Source organism: Corythoichthys intestinalis, chromosome 12, assembly GCF_030265065.1.
Source record: "Corythoichthys intestinalis isolate RoL2023-P3 chromosome 12, ASM3026506v1, whole genome shotgun sequence".
In the NCBI taxonomy this organism is placed as follows: Eukaryota; Metazoa; Chordata; class Actinopteri; order Syngnathiformes; family Syngnathidae; genus Corythoichthys; species Corythoichthys intestinalis.
In genome coordinates, this window is record NC_080406.1 from 6,830,674 (window position 1) to 6,854,831 (window position 24,158).

Sequence of the window (24,158 nt, forward strand, 5' to 3'; positions counted from 1 at the left end):
CGTTCAAAATGTGACCGTTACTGTGTGACAGGCACTCCCAGAGAGAAGCAGTAGGGAGGGAGAATGAAAACAATGACTTGTGTCTACTGCAGATGGAAAGCAGAATTGGTGTGGACCAACCAGACTAAGCAGGGAGGGAAATTGAAAAAATGGAAGAGGGAGGGAAGTTTGGCGAAAGCTCCTTTTGGAGAAAACGCCAGTGTGTTTGGCTCTCTCTGACCCCTCCCCTCCAGCAGGGAGGTATAGAAGGTGCAGCAGCATCCAGACCTGCAGTCAAGTGTGCTGCACAAGTCCTGCACTTCTTTCTTAGAGAAGCAACCGGTTATCTGCACCTACTAATCTACTTGAGTGCCTCACCTGAACTTTGAGAAAACAGCGCACGCAGATTTCACAGACAAAGAGCTCGCCAGTCATGACAAGGATGCAGCAGCAACGCATGCCCTTCTTTCTGGTTGTCTTCTTTGTGGTCCTCATCGCGGGAATAGTTTTGTCGGGTCCCTCCACGCCACGCAGGAGCAGAGGTAGGGAATGCCTATGTTATTATATATGTTTGTCCACCTAATACAGAAATATCCAAACTGTGGCTCGTGGACCGAATGTGGCCCACTGCCCGGTTGTAATTGGCCCGCAGCAAACTATGAAAATACATTTGAATAAGGCCCACATAGCTTCCAATCAGTTGCACTTCTCATCTTTAACACTTGATAAAGCTAATCAATTAAACAGTGGCTCTCCATTAGCTCAGAGGTCAAAACCTGACATGTTGAAACATGTAGGAAACTAGAATTTCACTATCTTGTTGTATTTTTTCAATAAATAAACATACAAAAAAAATAATCGAATGTGATAAAGTCAGGTATTTTAATTGGGATTTTTTTTTATGTTGTTGCAGGACATTGTCTCACTTTTCTGCAAAGACTCGGTAGTGTAACTGACCTAAAAAAAAACATTTTAAAAATCCAATAAAACGTGATGGAAGAAAAATATTTAATTTCTAGTAATTGAAACCTTAAAACATAGCATTTAATAAATAATGATGGAATTCTTTAAATGGTGTCCTCCTGTATGAATGTATTCTAATCTGCTGTTGAGATTCCTCATTGATTCCTACATATATATATATATACGGTGATACCTCAGCTCACGAACGCTTAAGCTCACGAACTTTTCGCCTCAAGAACATTAAATTCGCGAGCATATAGTCTCTGCTGACGAACTAGTTTTCGGCGGACGAACCAAACCACGCGGTCGAACAGCGCCACGAGAAGCTGACGCACGCTCACGGCGTCCCAGTTCGTCCCCTCCCTTTCGTTGAGTGCGGACGTGGTTTGTGTGTGATAGACATTTTGGACCATATTGAGTGTACTTTTGCTATGATGGGACCGAAAAAGAGTTACCTACAGTCATTATGGAAGGTGACTCGTGTTACCAATTCGCCCTCGACTGGTAATTGGCGATGCTTTCAGCTTCCCACCGTAGTGAGAAGTGGACCGGCGAGTCACGTTGGCTCGTTGTCGTCGCTTGTCTTCGGTTCGCCCGATTTCCTCTCCAGAAAGGTGGCGGCGTGCATACAAACACCCAGAGGCGTCGGATGGCTTTTTGTGGGCACTTTTATTAAAAACCAAAAGCATGTGTGGGACACAGCGCTGGAGTCTACGCTAACTGCGCACTTTGCCGGTAACACTCTCCTTCCAAACAGTAACTCCCTCCCTCCCTCCTCCTCCCACTCCATTCCATCAAGCCATCAACTATCATCACAAAGGTAAATAAAACGACTTTATTCTACAATACAGTTTATTTCTTTAGTTATAATACAATAGCACATTTATTATACATAAAATAAGGTATATTTTTGTGTAGTTTTAAGGCTTATTTAGTAGAAAATTATGTTTTATGGGGACCTGGGAACGGATTATTCTCATTTTAATGGTTTCTTATGGGAAATAAATGTTCGGAAGACGAACTTTTCGCCTTACACACACTTTCTGGGAACCAATTATGTATATATATATATATATATATATATATATATATATATATATATATATATATATATATATATATATATATATATATATATATATATTAGGGCTGTCAAAATTATCGCGTTAACGCGCGGTAATTAATTTTTTAAAATAATCACATTAAAATATTTGACGCAATTAACGCACATGTCCTGCTCAGACAGTATTCTGCCTTTTGGTAAGTTTTACAGCAAGGTTTTTGGTGCTGTCTAACAGCGAACTCTTGTGGTCGCTTTGCGACATGGTTTATTGCTTTCTTGCCAGTTCATTATGGCTGCACGACGTCTCGGGCTGACGCCTACGTTGTAATGTTGTGCTTATATGATCCTTGGACAAGATTTGTCCGTAAGTATGGATGTTGTAAAAAATGTACATATTATGTTAGTAAGTGAAATGTTATATTTTTTGTATTAGACGCTTTTTGTTTATGTTTAGTGACCCTGTATAGCGTGCTAAGCTAACGTTGTTGCTAATGCAATGCTTGTGTACTTTTTTTTGTAGTTTCACTACGGTCTAAAGAGGACAGTGGTTTGAGGCCATTTTATTAATAAATCAGATGAAAAAGGAAGAAGTCTGATTATTAAGGCGTCGTTCACTAGCTGTCTAGCTTTGGAAAAAGTAGACGCTTCGGAGTGAGGACAGCATAGACAGATTTAAATGACAGTAGAGTGAAATGTTGAATGTATATATGCATCTTGTGTCTTATCTTTCCATTCCAACAAATTATTTTACAGGATATATAATTTACAGAAAAATATGGCATATTTTATAGATGGTTTGAATTGCGATTAATTGCATATATATATATATATTAGGGCGGTCAAACGATTAAAATTTTTAATCGAGTTAATTACAGCTTAAAAATTAATTAATCGTAATTAATCGCAATTCAAACCATCTTTAAAATATGCCATATTTTTCTGTAAATTATTGTTGGAATGGAAAGATAAGACACAAGACGGATATATACATTCAACATACGGTACATAAGTACTGTATTTGTTTATTATAACAATAAATCAACAAGATGGCATTAACATTATTAACATTCTCTTAAAGCGATCCATGGATAGAAAGACTTGTAGTTCTTAAAAGATAAATATTAGTACAAGTTATAGAAATTTTATATTAAAACCCCTCAATGTTTTCGTTTTATTAAAATCTGTAAAATTTTGTCAAAAAATAAACTAGTAGCTCGCCATTGTTGATGTCAATAATTACACACACGCTCACTCATGGTACTAACCCATAAAATCAGTTGGACCCAAACGCCAGCAGAGGGCGCCAAACACCAAAAAACAAGTAACAAGCGGACATTACAATGTACTGTCATTTTAGTCTGTTTGAGCCGCGTTACTTGCGTCAAATATTTTAACTTGATTAATTTAAAAAATTAATTACCGCCCGTTAATGCAATAATTTTCATTTTTTTTTTTTTTTTTTTTTTTAACCTGATTCTGATCCCTTTGTAGAAAACAGTTTGGACACCCCTGACCTAATACAATGTTGAATTGTAAAATTGTTGAGTATCTCCCGCCTTCCCCCCAAAGCCAGCAGAAACAGGACAAGTACCAAAATAGAGTTGTCCGATATTATCGGCCTGCTAAAAGCATTTTAAAATGATATTGGATAATATCGATCAATATCAATATGCATGCTGCTTTCAAGGTGAATATAGAAGCCTTCTGCCTTTGTACAAGGGCTGGTCACAACTTAGCACATAAGTTATATTTATTGACCATTAAATGTCTCCAAACTAAGATGCTTGGGATTTGCTATCTGAGCATTATGATTATTAAAGCATCCAGTGGGGCATCACAACACAATTAGCCATAATATGTTAAATCTACGACCGCATATATCGGTTTGATATCAGTATCGGATTTTGGGATTTGGAAAATATCGGTTAAAATGCAATTATTGGACAACTCTAGTGAAAAAAATATATATAGACATTAGATTAAATCCATTTAAATGCTTAGGCATCATCACTTTTCTCATGAAACTGAAAAATTTGAAAGTTCTTAAGGTCCTCTGATATGCTCTTGACTAATGCCAATGACTGTCATCCATGAAGAGGCCTGTCCTCACTTGTCAGGCTTACCTCAAAAAAAATTTTTTTTTTTTTTTTTTAAAATCAGGCACATATCCCCGTACCAATGAGAACACAACTGATGGGGAGACAAAAAATGTATTTTCTGGACTATAAGGCGCACTTTTTTTTCATAATTTGACTGGGTCTGCGACTTATGTTTTTCTCTGCATTTAGCCAGTTATCTTGTGTTATTTAAGGCCATAGTTATGAGAAAAACTGTAAATATGTGACATTAACAGAGGCTGTTCTTGGTTTTTGATAAAAAATCTGACCTTCAAAAACACGAATTATATATGTTTTTTTTCCTTTTCATTTTGCATTCTTTGGCTGGTGCGACATAAACTCAGGTCGACTTATAGTCTGAAACATTTTTTCCCCCAAAACTGGCACATTTCCCCGAACCAATGAGAACAGAACTGATAGGGAGGGAAAAAAAAAAGAAGTATTTTCGGGACTATAAGTCGCACTTTTTTCATAGTTTGACTGGGTCTGCGACCTATATATGTTTTTCTTTCCACTTAGCCAGTTATCTTAAATATAAATATGTAAATATGTTACATTAACAGAGGTTGTTCTTGGTTTTTGATCAAATAAAAAACTGACCTCCAAACGCGAATTATGTTTTTTTCCTTTTTATTTTGCATTCTTTGGCTGGTGCGGCTTATACTCAGGTGTGACTTATAGTCCGAAAATTACGGTAATCAGCGTATGAAAAGATTAACGTAGACAAATATGACATTCATTTTGTCTCTGTTTTGTAAGTTTGAAAAAAACCTGAGCTCATTACATGCGTTTATTCATCTGAAAAGAGGTTACGAATGAGTTCCGACCCTACACTGGTGACGTAACACGAATTTCTGCATAAGTCGGAATTAACTCTTTAAGTAAATCTCAAAAACCCTATCTAAAAAGTATTGTATTTTGTTTAATGATGGAGGATACACTGCCCTCTGGTGGCAGTGTTGGGTCTGGATGCACGGTAGCCTTGTAGGGCTAAGAAACACTCAGACGTCTGACATGGATAAAGGATAGCTGCGCTCTGGTTTGGCTCACATAAGGCTGTAAGTTGTTTCAGCTAATATATGTTTGTGTATGCATTTGTAATTAAGTTTACAGCTACAGTTTGTGGATTTACGTGTGAGCGATTTTGCTATGGGAATTGTAAATACGTTAGCATTTGTAGCATTTAAGTCAGTGGTCCCCAACCTTTTTTGCACCACGGACTGGTGTGATGTGGACTTTTTTTTTTTCATGGACCGACTATCTGTGTCAGAAAAATACATCAAATATAAAAAAACTCAACAGAGCTAAAAACAAATGTTAAGTGCAAGGAAAATGAAACTCACTATACTAGGGGTATTCAACTTCGGTCCTCCAGATCACCTATCCAGCTTGTTTCCATGTCTCCCTCTTCCAAAACACCTGACTCAAATAATCAGGATCGTTATCAGGCTCCTGCAGAGCTTGCTGATGAGCTGATCATTTGATTCAGGTGTGTTAAAGGAGGGAGAAATGGAAAACAAGCTGGATAGGGGCTCTCGAGGTCCGGAGTTGGATAGGTTGGAGATAGGGTGGGATGCTATATGCTAGCTCCAAACGATTTAAATGACGCCGTCCTATCCAGTTTTATCATTGTACCTATAGAATAGACTGGCAGATTGGTGTGTCAAGATGCAGATGCCAGAATGCGGTTACTCATAAATTTACTATTTTTCACGGTCGCAGGCCCTGTGATTGGGGACCACTGATTTAAGATAGCTGACTTTTGTTAGGCAAATTAGGCTAATTTAATCTACTAAATTTCATATTGATCAGACTAGAGCAGACATGTCCAAAGTCCAGCCCGGGGGCCAAATGCGGCCCTTGGTCAAATTTCCCTCAGCCTCTGTCATAAAATCAATAACGTCTGGCCCGCACAGATCTAATTGGACAGCAGTACTGCGACCAGCATATGAAGCAGCTTACACACTAAATGCTGCCCCTCATTTACCACTAAAAGGCAGTAGCACGACTAATTGAAACCATTGCGAATAGGCCTAAAAAATGACGGACAATATGGCGGCCGCATACAGCGACACGTCATTTTGTGACGTAGATGAGTAGGGTCTATAACTTTACAAATTGTCAAATGTGAAGGAAGTAAAAAGCTTCAAAAAGCACAATGGCCTTGTTTGCTTTCTGTATAGCTGAACAAGTTAACATTTAGTGAGGAGAGAACACGTCATATTAATAAGGTAAATTGAAAATAAGATACTGTAATGTACAGTAAGCTAATGTTTATGCGACTAAAAAAAAACCAAAACAAAAAAACAAATGACTGGAGACAAAATGGCGGACGAGACTCAGGCATCGTACAGTTAAAATCGCGTAAGTAGAGTACGTCGTGACCCATAGATTCGATAATTGAGCCACTGATTGGCAGTTTTGGTAAACAGAATATTTTCCTGTCTCACATTGCAGGAACTCAAACCCTCTGCCATATGCACGGCGTTCAGAATTGTGCAGTGTTTATATGTTCAAGCCTCTTTGACGCTTGTAAAAAATGATTAGACGTGAGCAGCCAGCAATCCAGCTTCTACTTTGGTTAACGCTGCTGGCAGGAGTTGGCTTGCAGGCCAGTCACGGTGTGCAGCTTTGCCCTTGTTTTTCTATTTCTTCTCAGCGGGTTTGAGTTTTTCTTGGCTCCAACGCTTGATTTTAAGAGTCAAACGCATTATGCAATGAAGTGTTTATTTTTTATTCTTAACTCAGACAAAAAATATGTATTGGAACGAACCTGGTAGTTGATCCGTACAGTGGTCCTTCAAGATAGACAGGAATGACTTGTCAAAATGTTCAGGTTCGGTCCATTGACCAGATGGGAGCGACTTATGTTACAGCAGACTTTGCCAATTTTTGAAGCAACGCAAACCATCAACATCTGTTGAAGGTCTGCTCATGCTTTATACCCAAGAAAACGTGACTAAATGAAGAAAAAAAAAAATGCAAGAAAGCACTCTTGCACGTTTGTATTTATTATCTTGTTAGATGACAGAGGCAATGGTGAAAAGTGGAAGGGTAGTGATAGTGTATTTATTATTTGGAAATTCATTTGCGGGTTTTGAGTTATTAAATCTATTAATTTCTGGTGGGAACAGGGGAGTCACTAGATATTAAGTACAGGGGGGGCTTAGCCTGCAGGAGTTACACAAGAGGTAAGTTAACGAAGCGTACAATCACAAAACTTCGCAAACAGCTAACAAAGACTGATCATTTATTTATATAATACAGTGGGTAGAACAAAGTATTTGATACACTGCCGATTTTGCTGGTTTTCCCACTTGCAAAGCATGTAGAGGTCTGTAATTTGTATCAGAAATTCTCTCCAACTGTGAGGGACGGAATCTAATACAAAAAAACAGAAAATCACGTTGTATGATTTTTAAATAATAAATTTGCATTTAATTGCATGAAATTAGTATTTGATACATCACAAAAATCGAAGTTAATATTTGGTACAAAAACCTTTGTTTGCTATTACAGATACCAAATGTTTCCTGTAGTCCTTGACAAGGTTTGCACACACTGCAGCAGGGATTTTGGCCCACTCCTCCATGCAGATCTTCTCCAGAGCCTTCAGGTTTCGGGGCGGCTGCCGGGCAACACGGACTTTCAGCTCCCTCCATAGATTTTCTATCGGGTTCAGATCTGGTGACTGGCTAGGCCACTCCAGGACCTTAAGATGCTTCTTACGGAGCCACTCTTTAGTTGCCATGGCTGTGTGCTTTGGGTCGTTGTCATGCTGGAAGACCCAGCCATGACCCATCTTCAGGGCTCTCACTGAAGGAAGGAGGTTGTCAGCCAAGATCTGGCGATACATACAGTGCCTTGCAAAAGTATTCGGCCCCTTTGAACCTTGCAACCTTTCGCCACATTTCAGGCTTCAAACATAAAGATATACAATTTTAATTTTTTGTCAAGAATCAACAAGTGGGACACAATCGTGAAGTGGAACAAAATTTATTGGATAATTTAAACTTTTTTAACAAATAAAAAACTGAAAAGTGGGGCGTGCAATATTATTCGGCCCCCTTGCGTTAATACTTTGTAGCGCCACCTTTTGCTCCAATTACAGCTGCAAGTCGCTTGGGGTATGTTTCTATCAGTTTTGCACATCGAGAGACTGACATTCTTGCCCATTCTTCCTTGCAAAACAACTCGAGCTCAGTGAGGTTGGATGGAGAGTGTTTGTGAACAGCAGTCTTCAGCTCTTTCCACAGATTCTCGATTGGATTCAGGTCTGGACTTTGACTTGGCCATTCTAACACCTGGATACGTTTATTTTTGAACCATTCCATTGTAGATTTGGCTTTATGTTTTGGATCATTGTCCTGTTGGAAGATAAATCTCCGTCCCAGTCTCAGGTCTTGTGCAGATACCAACAGGTTTTCTTCCAGAATGTTCCTGTATTTGGCTGCATCCATCTTCCCGTCAATTTTAACCATCTTCCCTGTCCCTGCTGAAGAAAAGCAGGCCCAAACCATGATGCTGCCACCACCATGTTTGACAGTGGGGATGGTGTGTTCAGGGTGATGAGCTGTGTTGCTTTTACGCCAAACATATCGTTTTGCATTGTGGCCAAAAAGTTCAATTTTGGTTTCATCTGACCAGAGCACCTTCTTCCACATGTTTGGTGTGTCTCCCAGGTGGCTTGTGGCAAACTTTAAACGAGACTTTTTATGGATATCTTTGAGAAATGGCTTTCTTCTTGCCACTCTTCCTTAAAGGCCAGATTTGTGCAGTGTACGACTGATTGTTGTCCTATGGACAGACTCTCCCACCTCAGCTGTAGATCTCTGCAGTTCATCCAGAGTGATCATGGGCCTCTTGGCTGCATCTCTGATCAGTTTTCTCCTTGTTTGAGAAGAAAGTTTGGAAGGACGGCCGGGTGTTGGTAGATTTGCAGTGGTCTGATGCTCCTTCCATTTCGATATGATGGCTTGCACAGTGCTCCTTGAGATGTTTAAGGCTTGGGAAATCTTTTTGTATCCAAATCCAGCTTTAAACTTCTCCACAACAGTATCTCGGACCTGCCTGGTGTGTTCCTTGGTTTTCATAATGCTCTCTGCACTTTAAACAGAACCCTGAGACTATCACAGAGCAGGTGCATTTATACGGAGACTTGATTACACACAGGTGGATTCTATTTATCATCATCGGTCATTTAGGAAAACATTGGATCATTCAGAGATCCTCACTGAACTTCTGGATTGAGTTTGCTGCACTGAAAGTCAAGGGGCCGAATAATATTGCACGCCCCACTTTTCAGTTTTTTATTTGTTAAAAAAGTTTAAATTTCCAATAAATGTTGTTCCACTTCACGATTGTGTCCCACTTGTTGTTGATTCTTGACAAAAAAATTAAATTTCATATCTTTATGTTTGAAGCCTGAAATGTGGCGAAAGGTTGCAAGATTCAAGGGGGCCGAATACTTTTGCAAGGCACTGTAGCTCCATCCATCCTCTCCTCAATACGGATGCAGTCGTCCTGTACCCTTGGCAGAGAAGTAGCCCCCAAAAATGATGTTTCCTCCTCCATGTTTCACGGTTGGGATGGTGTTCTTGGGGTTGTACTCATCCTTCTTTTTCTTCCAAACAAGATGAGCCAAGTTTAGACCAAAAAGTTCAATTTTGGTCTCATCCGACCACATGACCTTCTCCCATTGCTCCTCTGGATCAACCAGATGGTCAGTGGCAAACTTCAGACATGTCTGGACATGCACTGGATTCAGCAGCGGGACCTTGCGTGCGCTGTACGATTTTAATCCATGACGGCGTAATGTGTTTCCGATGGTTTTCTTCGAGACTGTGGTTCCAGCTCTCTTCAGGTCATTGACCAGGTCCTGCCGTGTAGTTTTGGGCTGATCCCTCACCTTCCTCATGATCAGTGATGCCCCGCTGGGTGAGATCTTGCATGGAGCCCCAGAACGAGGCAGATTGACCGTCAATTTGAACTTCTTCCATTTTCTAATAATCGCTCCAACAGTTGTTACCTTCTCACCAAGCTGCTTGCTTATTTTCCTGTAGCCCATCCCAGCCTTGTGCAGGTCTATTATTTTATCCCCGATGTCCTTACACAGCCCTTTGGTCTTGGCCATTGTGGAGAGGTTGGAGTTTGTTTGTTTGAGCATGTGAACAGGTGTCTTTTATACAGGTAACAAGTTCAAACAGGTGCAGTTACTTCCGGTAATGAGTGGAGAACAGGAGGGGTTCTTAAAAAAGAACTAAGAGCCGAAATATTTACTAGTTGGTAATGTATCAAATACTTATTTCGTGCAGTTAAATACAAATGTATTATTTAAAAATTATACAATGTGATTTTCTGGATTTTTGTATTAGATTCCGTCCCTCACAGTTGAAGAGAACTTATGATACACATTACAGACCACTACATGGCTTGCAAGTGGGAAAACCAGCAAAATCGGCAGTGTATCAAATACTTGTTCTCCCCACTGTATATAATATACATTGCTGGCCATAAGTATTGGCACCCATGCAATTCTGTCAGATAATGCTCAATTCCTTCCCGAAAATGAATGCAATTACAAATGCTTTGGTAGTAATATGTTCATTAATTTTCCTTGCAATGAAAACCAAAAAAGAAAATAGAGAAAAAAATCATTGTCATTTTACACAAAACTCAAAAAAGGCGCCGGAAAAAAGTATTGGCACCGTTTGAAAAATCATGTGATGCTTCTCTAATTTGTGTGATTAACAACAACTGTTACTTACCTGTGGCACATAACAGGTGGTGGCAATAACTAAATAACACTTGCAGCCAGTTAGAGTGGATTAAAGTCGACTCAACCTCTGTCCTGTGTCCTTGTGTGTACCACATTGAGTATGGAGAAAATACAGAAGACCAAAGAACTGTCTGACGACTTGAGAAGCAAAATTGTGAGGAAGCATGGGCAATCTCAAGGCTAGAAGTCCATCTCCAAAGACCTGAATGTTCCTGTGTCTACCGTGCGCAGTGTCATCAAATAGTGTAAAGCCCACGGCACTCTGGCTAACCTCCCTAGATGTGGACGGAAAAGAAAAATTGACGAGAGATTTAAGGTTTATTGTTTATTGTCATCATCATCATCGGTATCATTGAGAGTTACAAGTAGGGTTGTTCCGATCATGTTTTTTTGCTCCCGATCCGATCGTTTCAGTTTGAGTATCTGCCGATCCCGATATTTCCCGATCCGATTGCTTTTTTTTTTTTTTTTGCTCCCGATTCAATTCCAATCATTCCCGATCATTTTTCCCGATCATATACATTTTGGCAATGCATTAAGAAAAAAATGAATAAAACTCGGACGAATATATACATTCAACATACAGTACATAAGTACTGTATTTGTTTATTATGACAATGAATCCTCAAGATGGCATTTACATTATTAACATTCTTTCTGTGAGAGGGATCCACGGATAGAAAGACTTGTAATTCTTAAAGGATAAATGTGACTTTATATTGTGACTAAATATTGCCCTCTAGTGTATTTGTTGAGCTTTCAGTAAACGATACTGTAGCCATTTAACTTCTGCCCAAATGCATGATGGGAAGTGCAACCATGACTGTGCGTCATGGTACCAATTGATATATCTTCTCTGTGTTGGGAAATAACATAGGGTGTTAAGAAAGAGATCAACTACTACCTTTCTTCCCCATATTGCTTCCCACGATTATTCTAATCGTTGGGAGCGGGATTGTAAGGCTTTAACCATTTAAAAAAAGGCTCCAGAGGCTGCCATAATCCACTCTACTCATTTTACGCAGCCTTTTAGCTCTATATACTATATGGGTAAAACGGCGCCATTATAGATTGAACGCGACAATGCGTGAGTGGGTCGTGCAGTGCATGCGTTAATTGCGGTAAATATTGTAATTAGCAAACGATTTAATTAAAAAAAAAAAAAAAAAAATTTAAAAAGGCATGTCCGATATTTTTTTGCCGATTCCGATACTTTGAAAATGACGTGATCGGACCCGATAGCATTGTGATATAATTAACCCGAAGAAAACCGAAGAAAAGACAAGGGCTGACGGGAGAAGCCAGAGCTTATCTAGTCCCATCCCCTTTAGACCAAGGACTCACATCATTACATAATAGAGTAGACATTCCACATTGTGGTACATGTACAGGGATTTTTTTTCTCCCCGAAAGTTATTAATTCGACATAACACATGGGTAAAGCTGTCAATCAACTGTTTGCACATTGATTAGGGCAAGATTGTCTGATTTGTTAAAGGAGGAATAGCCAAGGGAAGAAAACATCTTCCACATCCTCGATCTGGCGCGGTCAAACATAAGGGCCTCCATTTCCCCTAGCCATCCTCCGTAAAATCCCCACGTGAGTGTTGGCCGGACGTGGGCTCGATGTAGGAAAAACCTGTCCGTTGTCCATAGATCAGTTTAGTAACTCCATTGTACACAATTGTTGCGGATTTAATCAAGGTGGACAACATTCACGTATGTCAGCACTCGAATGTTTTGTCTTTGCGACAGAACTGTTTATTAGGCCATGTTATGATTACCATTATCTTTAGCCCCTAAAGTTCCTTCACTTTTGTTATGGGAACACTGTGTGGTGTCTGTGTGTCTGGCAGAACACCTTTGTTTGACTATCCATCGGTTGATTTACAAAACTTGGAGGTCAATCACGGAAGCGACTAAGAATACTGTCCTTATATTTTCTTTTAAAAGCTGCTAGGGACCTTATGTTGGTTAGTGCAGGGTCAAGAGCACTCCACAGGCGAGCGCCTAAGTTGGTATTCGAAAAAGATTTTAAGGTGGTTCTAACTTGAGCATCAGTAAACACATTGTTCCCTCTCAAATCATAAGTCAATTCCCTCTCTTGGAAGCGAATTTGTAAGTTTTTGCGGAAGACAATTTGTATGGGCCTTGTACATCATCTGAACAGTTTTGAAGTATATCAAATCATAAAATTGTAAAAACTTGGATTTGATGTAGAGTTCATTTGCGTGTGCTCTATACGGCGCTTTGTGGATGATCCGGATTGCTTTTTTTTGAAGGATCAGCAGAAGATGAAGGTGTGCTTTGTAAGTGTGCCCCCAAATTTCTGCACAATAGTTGAGATAGGGCAAAATCAATGCACTGTAAAGTGTTTGGAGGGCCTTCAAATCTAGCATATTTTAGGCTCTAAAGAGATTAGAAATGCTTCTGGCTAGCTTATTTTGCAGATGGCTTACATGTGCCTTCCATGTTATTAAATCATCAATTACTACACCTAAGATTTTGTGCTCGATTTCAACGAAAGATTGTGCGGATGGTGGATAAAGAACCTCGATTAAAATCCAAACAAATTCAAGATGTCCTGCAGTCCGAGGGTACAGCAGTGTCAACCCTTACGATCCATCAGCGTCTGAATGAAAAGGGACTCTATGGCAGGGTACCCAGGAAAACCCCACTTCTGACCCAGAGACATATAAAAGCCAGGCTGGAGTTTGCCAAAACGTACCCGAGAAAGCCAAAAACGTTTTGGAAGAATGTTCTCTGGTCAGATGAGACAAAAGTAGAGCTTTTTGGGAAAAAGGCATCAACATAGAATTTACAGGAAGAAAAACGAGGCCTTCAAAGAAAAGAACACTGTCCCCACAGTCAAACATGGCGGAGGTTCCCTGATGTTTTGGGGTTGCTTTGTTGCCTCTGGCACTGGACTGCTTGACCGCGTGCATGCCATAATGAAGTCTGAAGACTATCAACAAATTTTGCAGCATCATGTAGGGCCCAGTGTTAGAAAGCTGGGTCTCCCTCAGAGGTCATGGGTCTTCCAGCAGGACAATGACCCAAAACACACTTCAAAAAGCACTAGAAAATTGTTTGATAGAAAGCACTGGAGACTTCTAAAGTGGCCAGCAATGAGTCCAGACCTGAATCCCATAGAACACCTGTGGAAGGATCTGAAAATGGCAGTTTGGAGAAGGCACCCTTCAAATCTCAGAGACCTGGAGCAGTTTGCCAAAGAAGAATGGTCTAAAATTCCAGCAGAGCATTATAAAGAACTCATTGATGGATACCGGAAGAGGTTGTTCGCAGTTATTTTATCTAAAGGTTGTGCTACCAAGTATGAGGCTGCCAATACTTTTGTCTGGCCTATTTTTGGAGTTTTGTGTAAAATGATAATGATCTATTTTTTTAAATTCTCTTTTGTGTTTTTTAATTGCAAGCAAAATAAATGAAGATATTACTACCAAAGCATTTGTAAGTGCAATCGTTTTATGGGAGAAATGGAGCATTATCTGACAGAATTGCAGGGGTGCCAATACTTTTGGTCAGCAGTGTAATACTGTGCATGTTTTTGGATGGTTATTTTGAGATGTAGGGGGAATTTAGTACTTAAAGGGTAAATTCTGACTTATGTAAAAATTCGGGTTACGTCGCTAGTATAGGAACGGAACCCGTTCGTAACCCGGGACTACCTGAATTATCACACCCCTAGTTTCAAGGGGTGAATAAAAATAAATACAAACCCTATTACCGTAATTTTCGGACTATAAGCCGCTACTTTTTTCCTTCAAGATTTATTTGGGTTAATCGGTAACAATTTATTACAAAGCGTCATAACATTGTCATAGGACCGTCATTCATACTTATGACAGTATCATGGGCATTACTGAATGCTTATGTTGTGAAGTGACATCCGGCAAATTATGTCAATAACTCCTTTTATGTCCAGCTTGGATCTTCTACATCCATTTAGAAGTGAGATAATTTGCCAAATACCACTAAATGACATCTGTTATAAGCATTCATAAATGCTCATGACAGTGTTATGTCATAATTATGACAGTCTTATGTCACTACTGTGTAATAAAGTGTTACCAAATACCATAACTAGCAATTAATGAAACAACTGGAACAGTAACTGAAGAAATTATTAGCACAGGACATGAATTTTGATTGTCATTTACATCTGTAGTGCTGCAATGCATGCTCGGAGGCATGTTGGACAACAACAGTGTTGACAGCAGGTGGCAGCAGAGGTTGACTGTTTGACAGTGATGGCCAAATTAAGCTTCTTGAAGCAATGAAGCTTTGCAGCCAATTGGTTCAAAGTAATTGGTGTGACGCCGATGTCAAATAAAGTATTACTGGTTAATATCCTTTTCATGTAAATATCCCATAATAAATACTTAATGACATACATACATACATACATACATACTACAGGACAGCTGCGGCTTATATTCCAGTGCGGCTTATCTATGAACAAATGCCGTTTTTGTGCCAAATTTGGTGGGGGGCGGCTTATAGTCAGGTGCCCCTTATAGTGCGAAAATTAGGGTAATATGCGCTGTGTAATGCATTTTTTCGTATTGTTGATGAGTCAGGAACATATCCCCAACACCAACAAAAGTTCCCTGTATATTCAAATCTTGCATCCAATTTCCAAGAAACCCAAATCAAATAACTGGAAAAGAAAAACCAAAATTGTATCCTAGAAAACAATCCATGACATCAACCTGTTTGATATCACAACTAAAAATGATTCACGACTGACCCACATTTAGACAATAAATGTCTTGGAGATAGCATTGAGAACAAAACCACATATAAATTACAGAGATGGAAAATGAAGACGGTGAAGAGAGGAAGAGTTGTCGGATGAACTCGGAATCCCATGGTGTCAAGATGATGGAATGATAGCCACTTCCACATACTGGATGGAAGAAGAAGAATGGGATAGATTGACGCCGCAAGAGGGAAGAAAAGCAGCTGTGGCGCTGTTAAAAATATACCCAAATCCATTTATCGTGTGAAAACAGCATGGTAGTCGCCAAGAAAAATTTGGGGAGTCCGATCCCTGGCATGAGTATCTCCTGCTGGACTGGGGATTGTTCCACAATAGACCCCGCATGATTTATAAACGATATTCCCTTGGTCCCATTTTACCTAATATAGGTCACTGGAACTGTCATTGCCTCGCTATCTAAATTATTTTCAAATGTCGGTGTCACTGTTGGCACAGAGTTCGGAGAGTTTTTCACACTTCATTGCCCTAAATGGATTTGGCCATAAAACATCTGTTTCGGCTCTTCTATCTTCTAGGACTCGAGCTTGACATCACCTCGTGTGTGTTTCAAGGAGCCGAAGGGGGGATTTACCGACTTCGCTTGGTTTAATTGATTTAAACGTTCGCGCATGTGAGGGGATCTAGTTTGTTGGGCAGTATACCGCAGAAGTATAAAGTTTATATACTCTGGTTTAGATTGGAGATGAGAGCAGATGTGTTGTTGTGCGACCACACCGACGAAGACAAAGACATTTTTTGTTTTAGAACACAACAATCTGTGTTACAGCTGTCTCGTATTTATGATGATTAAATCAGCGGAGAATCATTTATTACAAAAGGATTTAAAGCCATGCTAACTCATTGATGCTAATTGGTAGTTTTGGTAATGGGGGAATAAATCGGCATGGAAAGCCGCAAACTACAGTTTTAGGGATTATGCGAGTACTTCAAGGTTTTACTGTAATGGGTTTACGCAGGTTTGTTGTGGGTGGTGGTAGAGTGGCTAGCTGGCGCTTTTAGCCTAGCGGTTAGCACGCTCTGCTGCCATGCTGGACGCGCCGTGTGGCACGGGATTGCGTCATGCGGCGCGGTTTCGTGCAGACTGGTTAAGTTACCACAATCCATTCATCGATTAAGATTGAGTACAGGTATAGACCCCACTCACCAACGTCACACAATGACGTGTCGCTGTATTGTGCCGCCATATTGTCCGTCATTGTGTGTCCGTATTCTCAATGGTCTCAATTTATCGTGCAATTTATAGTGCAATTCATGGAAGCCCCGGTGCTTTCAGACGCTGTAAACTCATTGGATGTGTTGCATAAAAGGCGTTATGTGGAAAAGCTTCGGTCGATCCATTCGCCAGATCCATATTTGATGCCTAAATCGATATTTTTCGACCCTCTGTCTTCGCCGTCTCTGCCTGACATCTGCTACCCTGATATCTACAACTATGTTGTCCACAGAAACTCAGCCTATTCTCACGAAACTTTGAAAAACCTTAAGAGCAGCATTCTAAGCAACATTACCCCGTGTGACCCTTTACTTCCAATTTTCTAAAATGGCGACAATCAATAAAAAAAAAAGTTGACTGCGATGGCCGACGCTTCAAGGATAGGTGGATATTGGACTATTTCTTCAATAAAATACGCAACAACTGTGTCTGCTTCATTTGCAAAGAGACAGTCGCTGTTTTCAAAGAGTTCGATGTGACGCGATATTACCAAACAAGACACGCTGACATGTACGACAACATTACAGGGAAGATACGCAGCGAGAAATGAAAGCAACTTGAAGCTAGTTTAATTTCACAGCAGCAGTATTTCGCAAGAGCCCGAGTGTCGAAAGAGAACGCCACAAAGGCGAGATTGCTGAAATTATGAATTAAAAAAAAAAAATAATAAAGCAAATGTGACACACAAAAGGGCTTGCTAAAATTTGTTTAAATATATTCTACGTAAATCAGCCAAGGTAGCCCCCCAGATTTTTAGTAGTGTTGCACCGATACCATTTTTTGGCCCCGATACCGATACCTGGCTGTGCAGTATCGGCCGATACTGATACCATACCGATACCACCCCGTTTATATATATATATATATATATATATACAACTTTTTTTTTTTTCTTTTTTCACCCCCAAAGAGCTACATAATTGGATGTGAAATCATTGCTATCAAGGCTTTGTCAGGCTGTTGCTAACCTTTGCAAAATAGGAAAAGGATTTGTACAAAGTATAATACTAGCCCAACAGTAAGAAAGTAAAAATAAGTTCATAATAATAAACTCTGAATGAACTGAGTAAACTTTTTTAAACCTCTCAAATGCCAAACAGTGCAACTTTCATGAAATTATTGTCACATTCTGCTGCTGGTTAGATTGTGTTTTGTTGCTGGGCTGTTAGTGGGGCATTCCTGACGTCGCACCTGAATCCAATGCAGGCTCATCAACGCAGCATTTAAGCATGGGTGAGCTCAGAGAAGGCTGCCGAGATATTTGCTTTGCTGATCGCCATTTGACATCTCGCACTATAGTCTCGCTACATTTGCTTGTTACGCCCCTGCATTGGGTTTTTTCTGTTAGTGTGCTGCACTCGTTTGTAACCTCTACCCTGTGCAGGTATTTGAGTATTTGTATTTTGACTTTTTGGCTCGCTGCCTATCGTCTTAGTTAACCTTCGAGTTTGTAGTATTGAGCTCCGTCGACCTGCTGTCACGGACTCCTTTTGTTATTTCTACTATCCCGCGATCGCGTGTTATTTTTTTGTTTGCAATCATTAAACCCTTGTACGTATCCCCCGCTTGTTGTCTGCTTCGAGTTCCAACTTTGTTTCCGCATTTGCGGACGCTAACAATTATAAGTAGTAATAATTGACCACAGCATCCCGTCTCTCTACTAGCCTCCTTTTTTTCGGGAGGGGAGAGTCCCTTATTTCTATTTCTGAAAGGTGGCAACCCTACTTTGGAAACGGTTCCCAAATTACTGCAGCATTTCTTTCAGTAAAAGACAATAAAAGTAAAGTAGACGTAGTGAACTGACCAGAGATTGTTGCACCTGTCCAGCGCCCTTCCTCTGGATAGCAGTCCTGCTCTTGCAGGCTCAAACTCGTTGTGTTCGTTCACGTTTCGTCTTCACATGTTTTATCAGGTTCGAGGTATTGAAACTGGCCGATTTAACTCCACATCTCGAAACTTTCAGGCCGCAAATCTTGCATGCAGCCATTGATTTTAATTGACGGGATTTCTATTTTGAAATATTTCCCGACCGCCGCTATGTCGGCGTCGCCAAGCGGCCTTGTCATTTGTCAGGAGTGGCTATTGGCCCGTTCTCATTGGTCTGGAGCAGGCCAATAGCGATAGCTGCTTGGTGTTCACGTGTCATCACACAACACGGAGACAGAGTGTAGTGAGCGCCAGGAGGAAAAAAAAAAGGCTGCGGTCAAATGTTATAATAATGGACCGGTAAATTGTATCGGCGCCGTCTTTGTTGGTACTCGCCGATACCGATACCACCATTTCGGGCCGGATCGGCACCCCCTGCCGATACTAGTATCGGTATCGGTGCATCTTTAATTTTTACCACACCAAATCTGGCCTCCTTTGCAAAAAGTTTGGACACCCGTTTAACTGATGATCCGTAGGCGAGGCCAGCTTCTTTCACTTGTTACCAGCTAAATATTATTCAAAAAATAATGATTGTGGAAGAAATAAGCATCTTGAATTTGAAACTGTATGTTGTTGGCGATTAGCCTCGCAATGATCTTAATTGTGGTTGTCAGCCCAAAACCCTCTAAATATACATTAAATGCATCTTACCAGACATAAAATGACTATACATAATCTGTGGTGATCGTTTGTTGCCAAGTTTTCTCGTTGAATTGCAGCTGGTGGCCTAAAAGTGTCATTGCATGAAATTGACTTTCCTATATATATAAAAGTTGTAAAGCAATAAAACTGCAACAAAAATGAATGAAATGAACAAAACAAAACAAAACAAAAAAATCATAATGGGTCAAATTTATTTTTCGAACAGATCATCATGACTAGCACCTTAGTCGGTCATTTGCTTAGCATATAATTAAAAAAAAAAAAAAAAAAATTAGTGGAAGGCAATTTTATTTTTAAAGTTTTTTTTTTCTTTGATTGAAAATGTTTTTTGTTGTTGTTTTTTTTTTTTGGGGTTTTTTTTTTTTTTGATTGAAGCCACTTTTTGGGGGATTGAATGATTTAGACACAAATGTCCAACCCATAATATGGCCCAAACACAAAAAGGATTGCTTCAAATCAAAGAAAACTTTTGCAATGAAAAATTACGTGTTCAAATACAAAATTTTCAATCTCAAATATTTTTTCTATGATTGATATTTTTCTTTTTTTTTTTTTGATTGAAGTGATTTTTCTTTTTGAAAATATATACTTTTTGAAGCAACCTAATTTTTGACTGAATAATAAAGACAAAAATGTCCTAGCCAAAATGTGGCCCAAACACACATCAACATTACTTCAATCAAAAGTTGCTTCAATCCAAAAAAAAAAAAATTCAATCAAAGAAAAATGGCTTTCACATGCATTTTTTTGAGTTTCAAATTTATGCTTGCATTTAAACACGGTTTTTTTTTTTTAATGAAGCGACTTTTTTTTAATTGAAAATTTATATTTTGATTGAAGCAACTTTTTTTTATTGAAGCAACTTTATTTTGATTGAATAATAAAGACACAAAACTACCTCCATATGGCTCTGCCCAGGGGATACAATTTTTGACTGGGGTAACTACATTGGCACGACACCAGCGGGCGTACCATATTCAATGGTTGACGATCTTGGCGAAAAGTATTGCCTAAACAGCCTGATTTAGAATTCCTCTCAAGAATGATGGGAAACAAAAAAACGCTCATTTTCAACTAATTATTATAAATATTCTTGTAAGTTAATTTTATTGCTGACGCTGCGTTTTTGGGTCATCAACATGTTGTCCCCCCCCCCTACCCCCACCCCCGCCCCAAAAGTCAAACTCAGCCTGTGGGTAGTCCCTGGGTTATGACGAACTTGATTTATGCGATTTCGACTTTACAACGTCGGCGCCATTTTGTCTCCAGTCATTACTTTATTAATATGACATGTTCTGTCCTCGCTAAATGTGAAGTTGTTAACAGACATGAAAATGGGTCAAGGGTTAAAAAGGTGAGAAGGGTGTGAAGGAAATATGTTCCGGTACTGTGTACACAGGAACATTATTGAGTTGTGAGTGAAAATTTGCCAAGTGAATTTCTTCGTGAAATGATTGTGTGTGTGTCAGTTATACCCGGTGAGCCTTTCCAGGCCCTTCCAGTTTTAATTGATTGGACGTCTATTGCCGTCAATGGCAGCCAAAAAGTAAAAAAAAAAAAAAAAAAAAAGTTTGAGTTTATAAGAGATTTAGAGAACAAAATAACAGAAAATTAAAATGAAATTCCCAGAGCAGCTACATTTATTTGAATGTATGTCTTCATTCTTTTTTTTTTCAATTTATTAAAATTCCCATTAATTTATTTCTTGAAATGTTATTTTCTTTAATTAACTGAATTTTATTTAGAATTATTTACTTTTGTTTAATTTGCAGTTTTTTTTAAAAAAAATTATTTATTTTTTACTATTTAAATGAATTGAATTTATTATTATTTGAATGAATTAAATTAATTAAAACTACTTAAATGAATTTAATTTTTTTCTTTTTTTTTAAATGGATTAAACTGTTTAAAATGATAAGCATTAATTTATTGCCCATCACAAAATGCGTGTAGGCAACACTAATACTACAATTCAATGTCAAAAGGGGGCTGCAAAACATTGTCCGGTAGGCCACAATTGGCCCTTGGACCGCAATTTTGAGACCCCTATCCTATGTAAATGTAATATAATAAAATTCAGAGAAAAAAAAAAAAAAAACTGAATTCCTGCATGAAAGGGTTCAACAAAATTTGATCAAAACTTCACATTGTGCATGTTTTGGCAAGTTAATGTTACAAGCTATCATGGAAACTTGTGGTCAAAGCTGACAAGAGTGTGTTGGTTTATTTCTCTATTATTAAGCGACTCCCTTTCCCGGAGGACCATGCATCACTAGGTGATAACATTTAGTTTGGAGCCAAACTCCACTATCCACTTTGAGGGTGTTGCTGCTTTTCCAGCCAACTGCGTGACCTCCTCTTTCTTACTCACCAAAACACAAGATGGAGAGGACAATTATTCCGTGTTTATCAGATTTTGTGCCTTTATTTATTGGAGAATGTCACCCGCTGATTGGTGACTTCATAGCATTTTGAATGAGTGGCGTATGCAGTTAATGGAAATGAACCGGTTTAACATTTGGAGCCAGACTGCTGGAGTCATAATATTTTAATGAAAGGGACTCATCTTTATTAGCATCGCATAATACAAACCATGTTTGTTTTTGTTAGAATGAGTGCACTAAATGGCCATCTGGGATAGTGTGGAGATTAGCGTTGCATCATTTGATGGGGCAAGAAGAAGAAAAAATATAGGTCAGCAGACTTTTTCTCGCTAATAAGCATGCAAGCTAGATGTCATCGGGCGGATATTAGGGCCCCATTGAAAAAGGTTAAATAAATATTTTTTGACAGTGAGAAATAAAGGTTCTGCAATGGAAAAAACAGTTGATTATATATATATATATATATATATATATATATATATATATGTATTTACAGTGGGGAGAACAAGTATGGGTTTTCCCATTGGTATTTGATACACTTCCAATGGGTTTTCCCATTGGTAGTGTATCAATACTTGTTCTCCCCACTGTGTGTATATATATATATATATACATACATATAAGGTAACATAAAGAAGTGGGTAGAGTACCCAAAAAAATTTCGTTCAGTAACAGTAGCAATACAGTGATTCCTCCCTACTCCCTCAGGACCCTCAGTCCATTGCAGATTTTTTTTTTTTTTTTCCAATTAAAAAAATGAATAAATAAATACAGATGAGCTGTCCCAATCCTTCATTGTCTCACTCTCCCTCCTGCTGCTCTTTGTAGGTCAGGCAGTGCACTTGAGTTGCTCATTAAAGTTAAAGATGATTGACAGACATTTAATGTTTGATCTTGCCAGAGACGCTTACTTCAAAGTGTCGCATGCGTCACTCATTGTTTAGCTTGTTAAACAGTTGCTGTGGCAAGTCATTGTGTGTAAGTGAGCAGCTTGAACAGATTTGAGTGGACTCACTCAATGAAGCATTTAATAAAGACAAGCATTTTTCTATGTTATTCTTGTTTAAAAATAATTATGTGGGACAATAACACACACACACATATATATACATATATATATACATATATATACATATATATATATTAGGGCTGTCAAACAATTAAAAATTTTAATTGAGTTAATTACAGCTTAAAAATTAATTAATCGTAATTAATCGCAATTAATTGCAATTCAAACCATCTATAAAATATGCCACATTTTTCTGTAAATTATTGTTGGAATGGAAAGATAAGACAAGATGGATATATACATTCAACATACGGTACATAAGGTCTGTATTTGTTTATTATAACATTAAATCAACAAGATGGCATTAACATTATTAACATTCTGTTAAAGCGATCCATGGATAGAAAGACTTGTAGTTCTTAAAAGATAAATGTTAGTACAAGTTATAGAAATTTTATATTAAAACCCCTCTTAATGTTTTTTTTTAATAAAATTTGTAAAATTTTCAATCAAAAAATAAACTAGTAGCCCGCCATTGCTGATGTCAATAATTACTTACACAATGCTCATGGGCGCTGAAGCCTATAAAATCAGTCGCACCCATGCGCCAGCAGAGGGCGGCAAAACTCCATAAAACACAACAAGTGAGCGTTTCACTGTACTGTCATTTAAATCTGTCTGACCAGGGTATCTGCGTTAATTGCGTCAAATATTTTAACGTGATTAATTAAAAAAATTAATTAACGCCCGTTAACGCGATAATTTTGACAGCCCTAATATATATACATATATATATATACACACACACACACACACACGTTTTTTTTTTTATATATAAATATTTAGAGGAAATGTCAAAAAACATGTCTTATATGTATCTTTCCAATGCTAAATCTGATTTAATACATTAAACACACACAAAAAAGACAAAACTTTTGGGGGGGGGGACGCTACTTCCCGGATTTTCACTTATCGTTGCGGGTTCTGGACATAGTTTGCCAGATGACACAAAATGACAACTGTCATGAGCATTCATTAATGCCCAAGATCGTGTCATGTCATAATTATGATGGTCTTATGACAGTTTTATGACACCGCTGTCAAATAAAGTGTTACATATTAACCCAAATAAATCAACAAATAAGCCACACTGGACTATAAGCCGCAGGATTCAAAATGACTGATAAAAGTTGCGGTTTATAGTCTGAAAATTACAGTACTTTTGTTTTGGAATAACACAACTTTTATACAGATGA

The 24,158-nt window shown here is 38.6% G+C and overlaps 1 protein-coding gene across 7 annotated transcripts in view; it reads left to right on the forward strand.

Moving 5' to 3' along the window:
* The first annotated feature begins 290 nt into the window (after window positions 1-290).
* Window positions 291-24,158, forward strand: part of LOC130927374 (target of Nesh-SH3) — a 72,416-nt gene continuing 48,548 nt past the window's right edge. For all 7 annotated transcript variants that reach the window (XM_057853159.1, XM_057853161.1, XM_057853162.1 and 4 more), the window contains exon 1: window positions 291-521. In XM_057853159.1, the coding sequence (XP_057709142.1) occupies window positions 413-521 (109 nt within the window). In that variant the 5' untranslated portion in view covers window positions 291-412. The remainder of the gene's footprint in view (window positions 522-24,158) is intronic.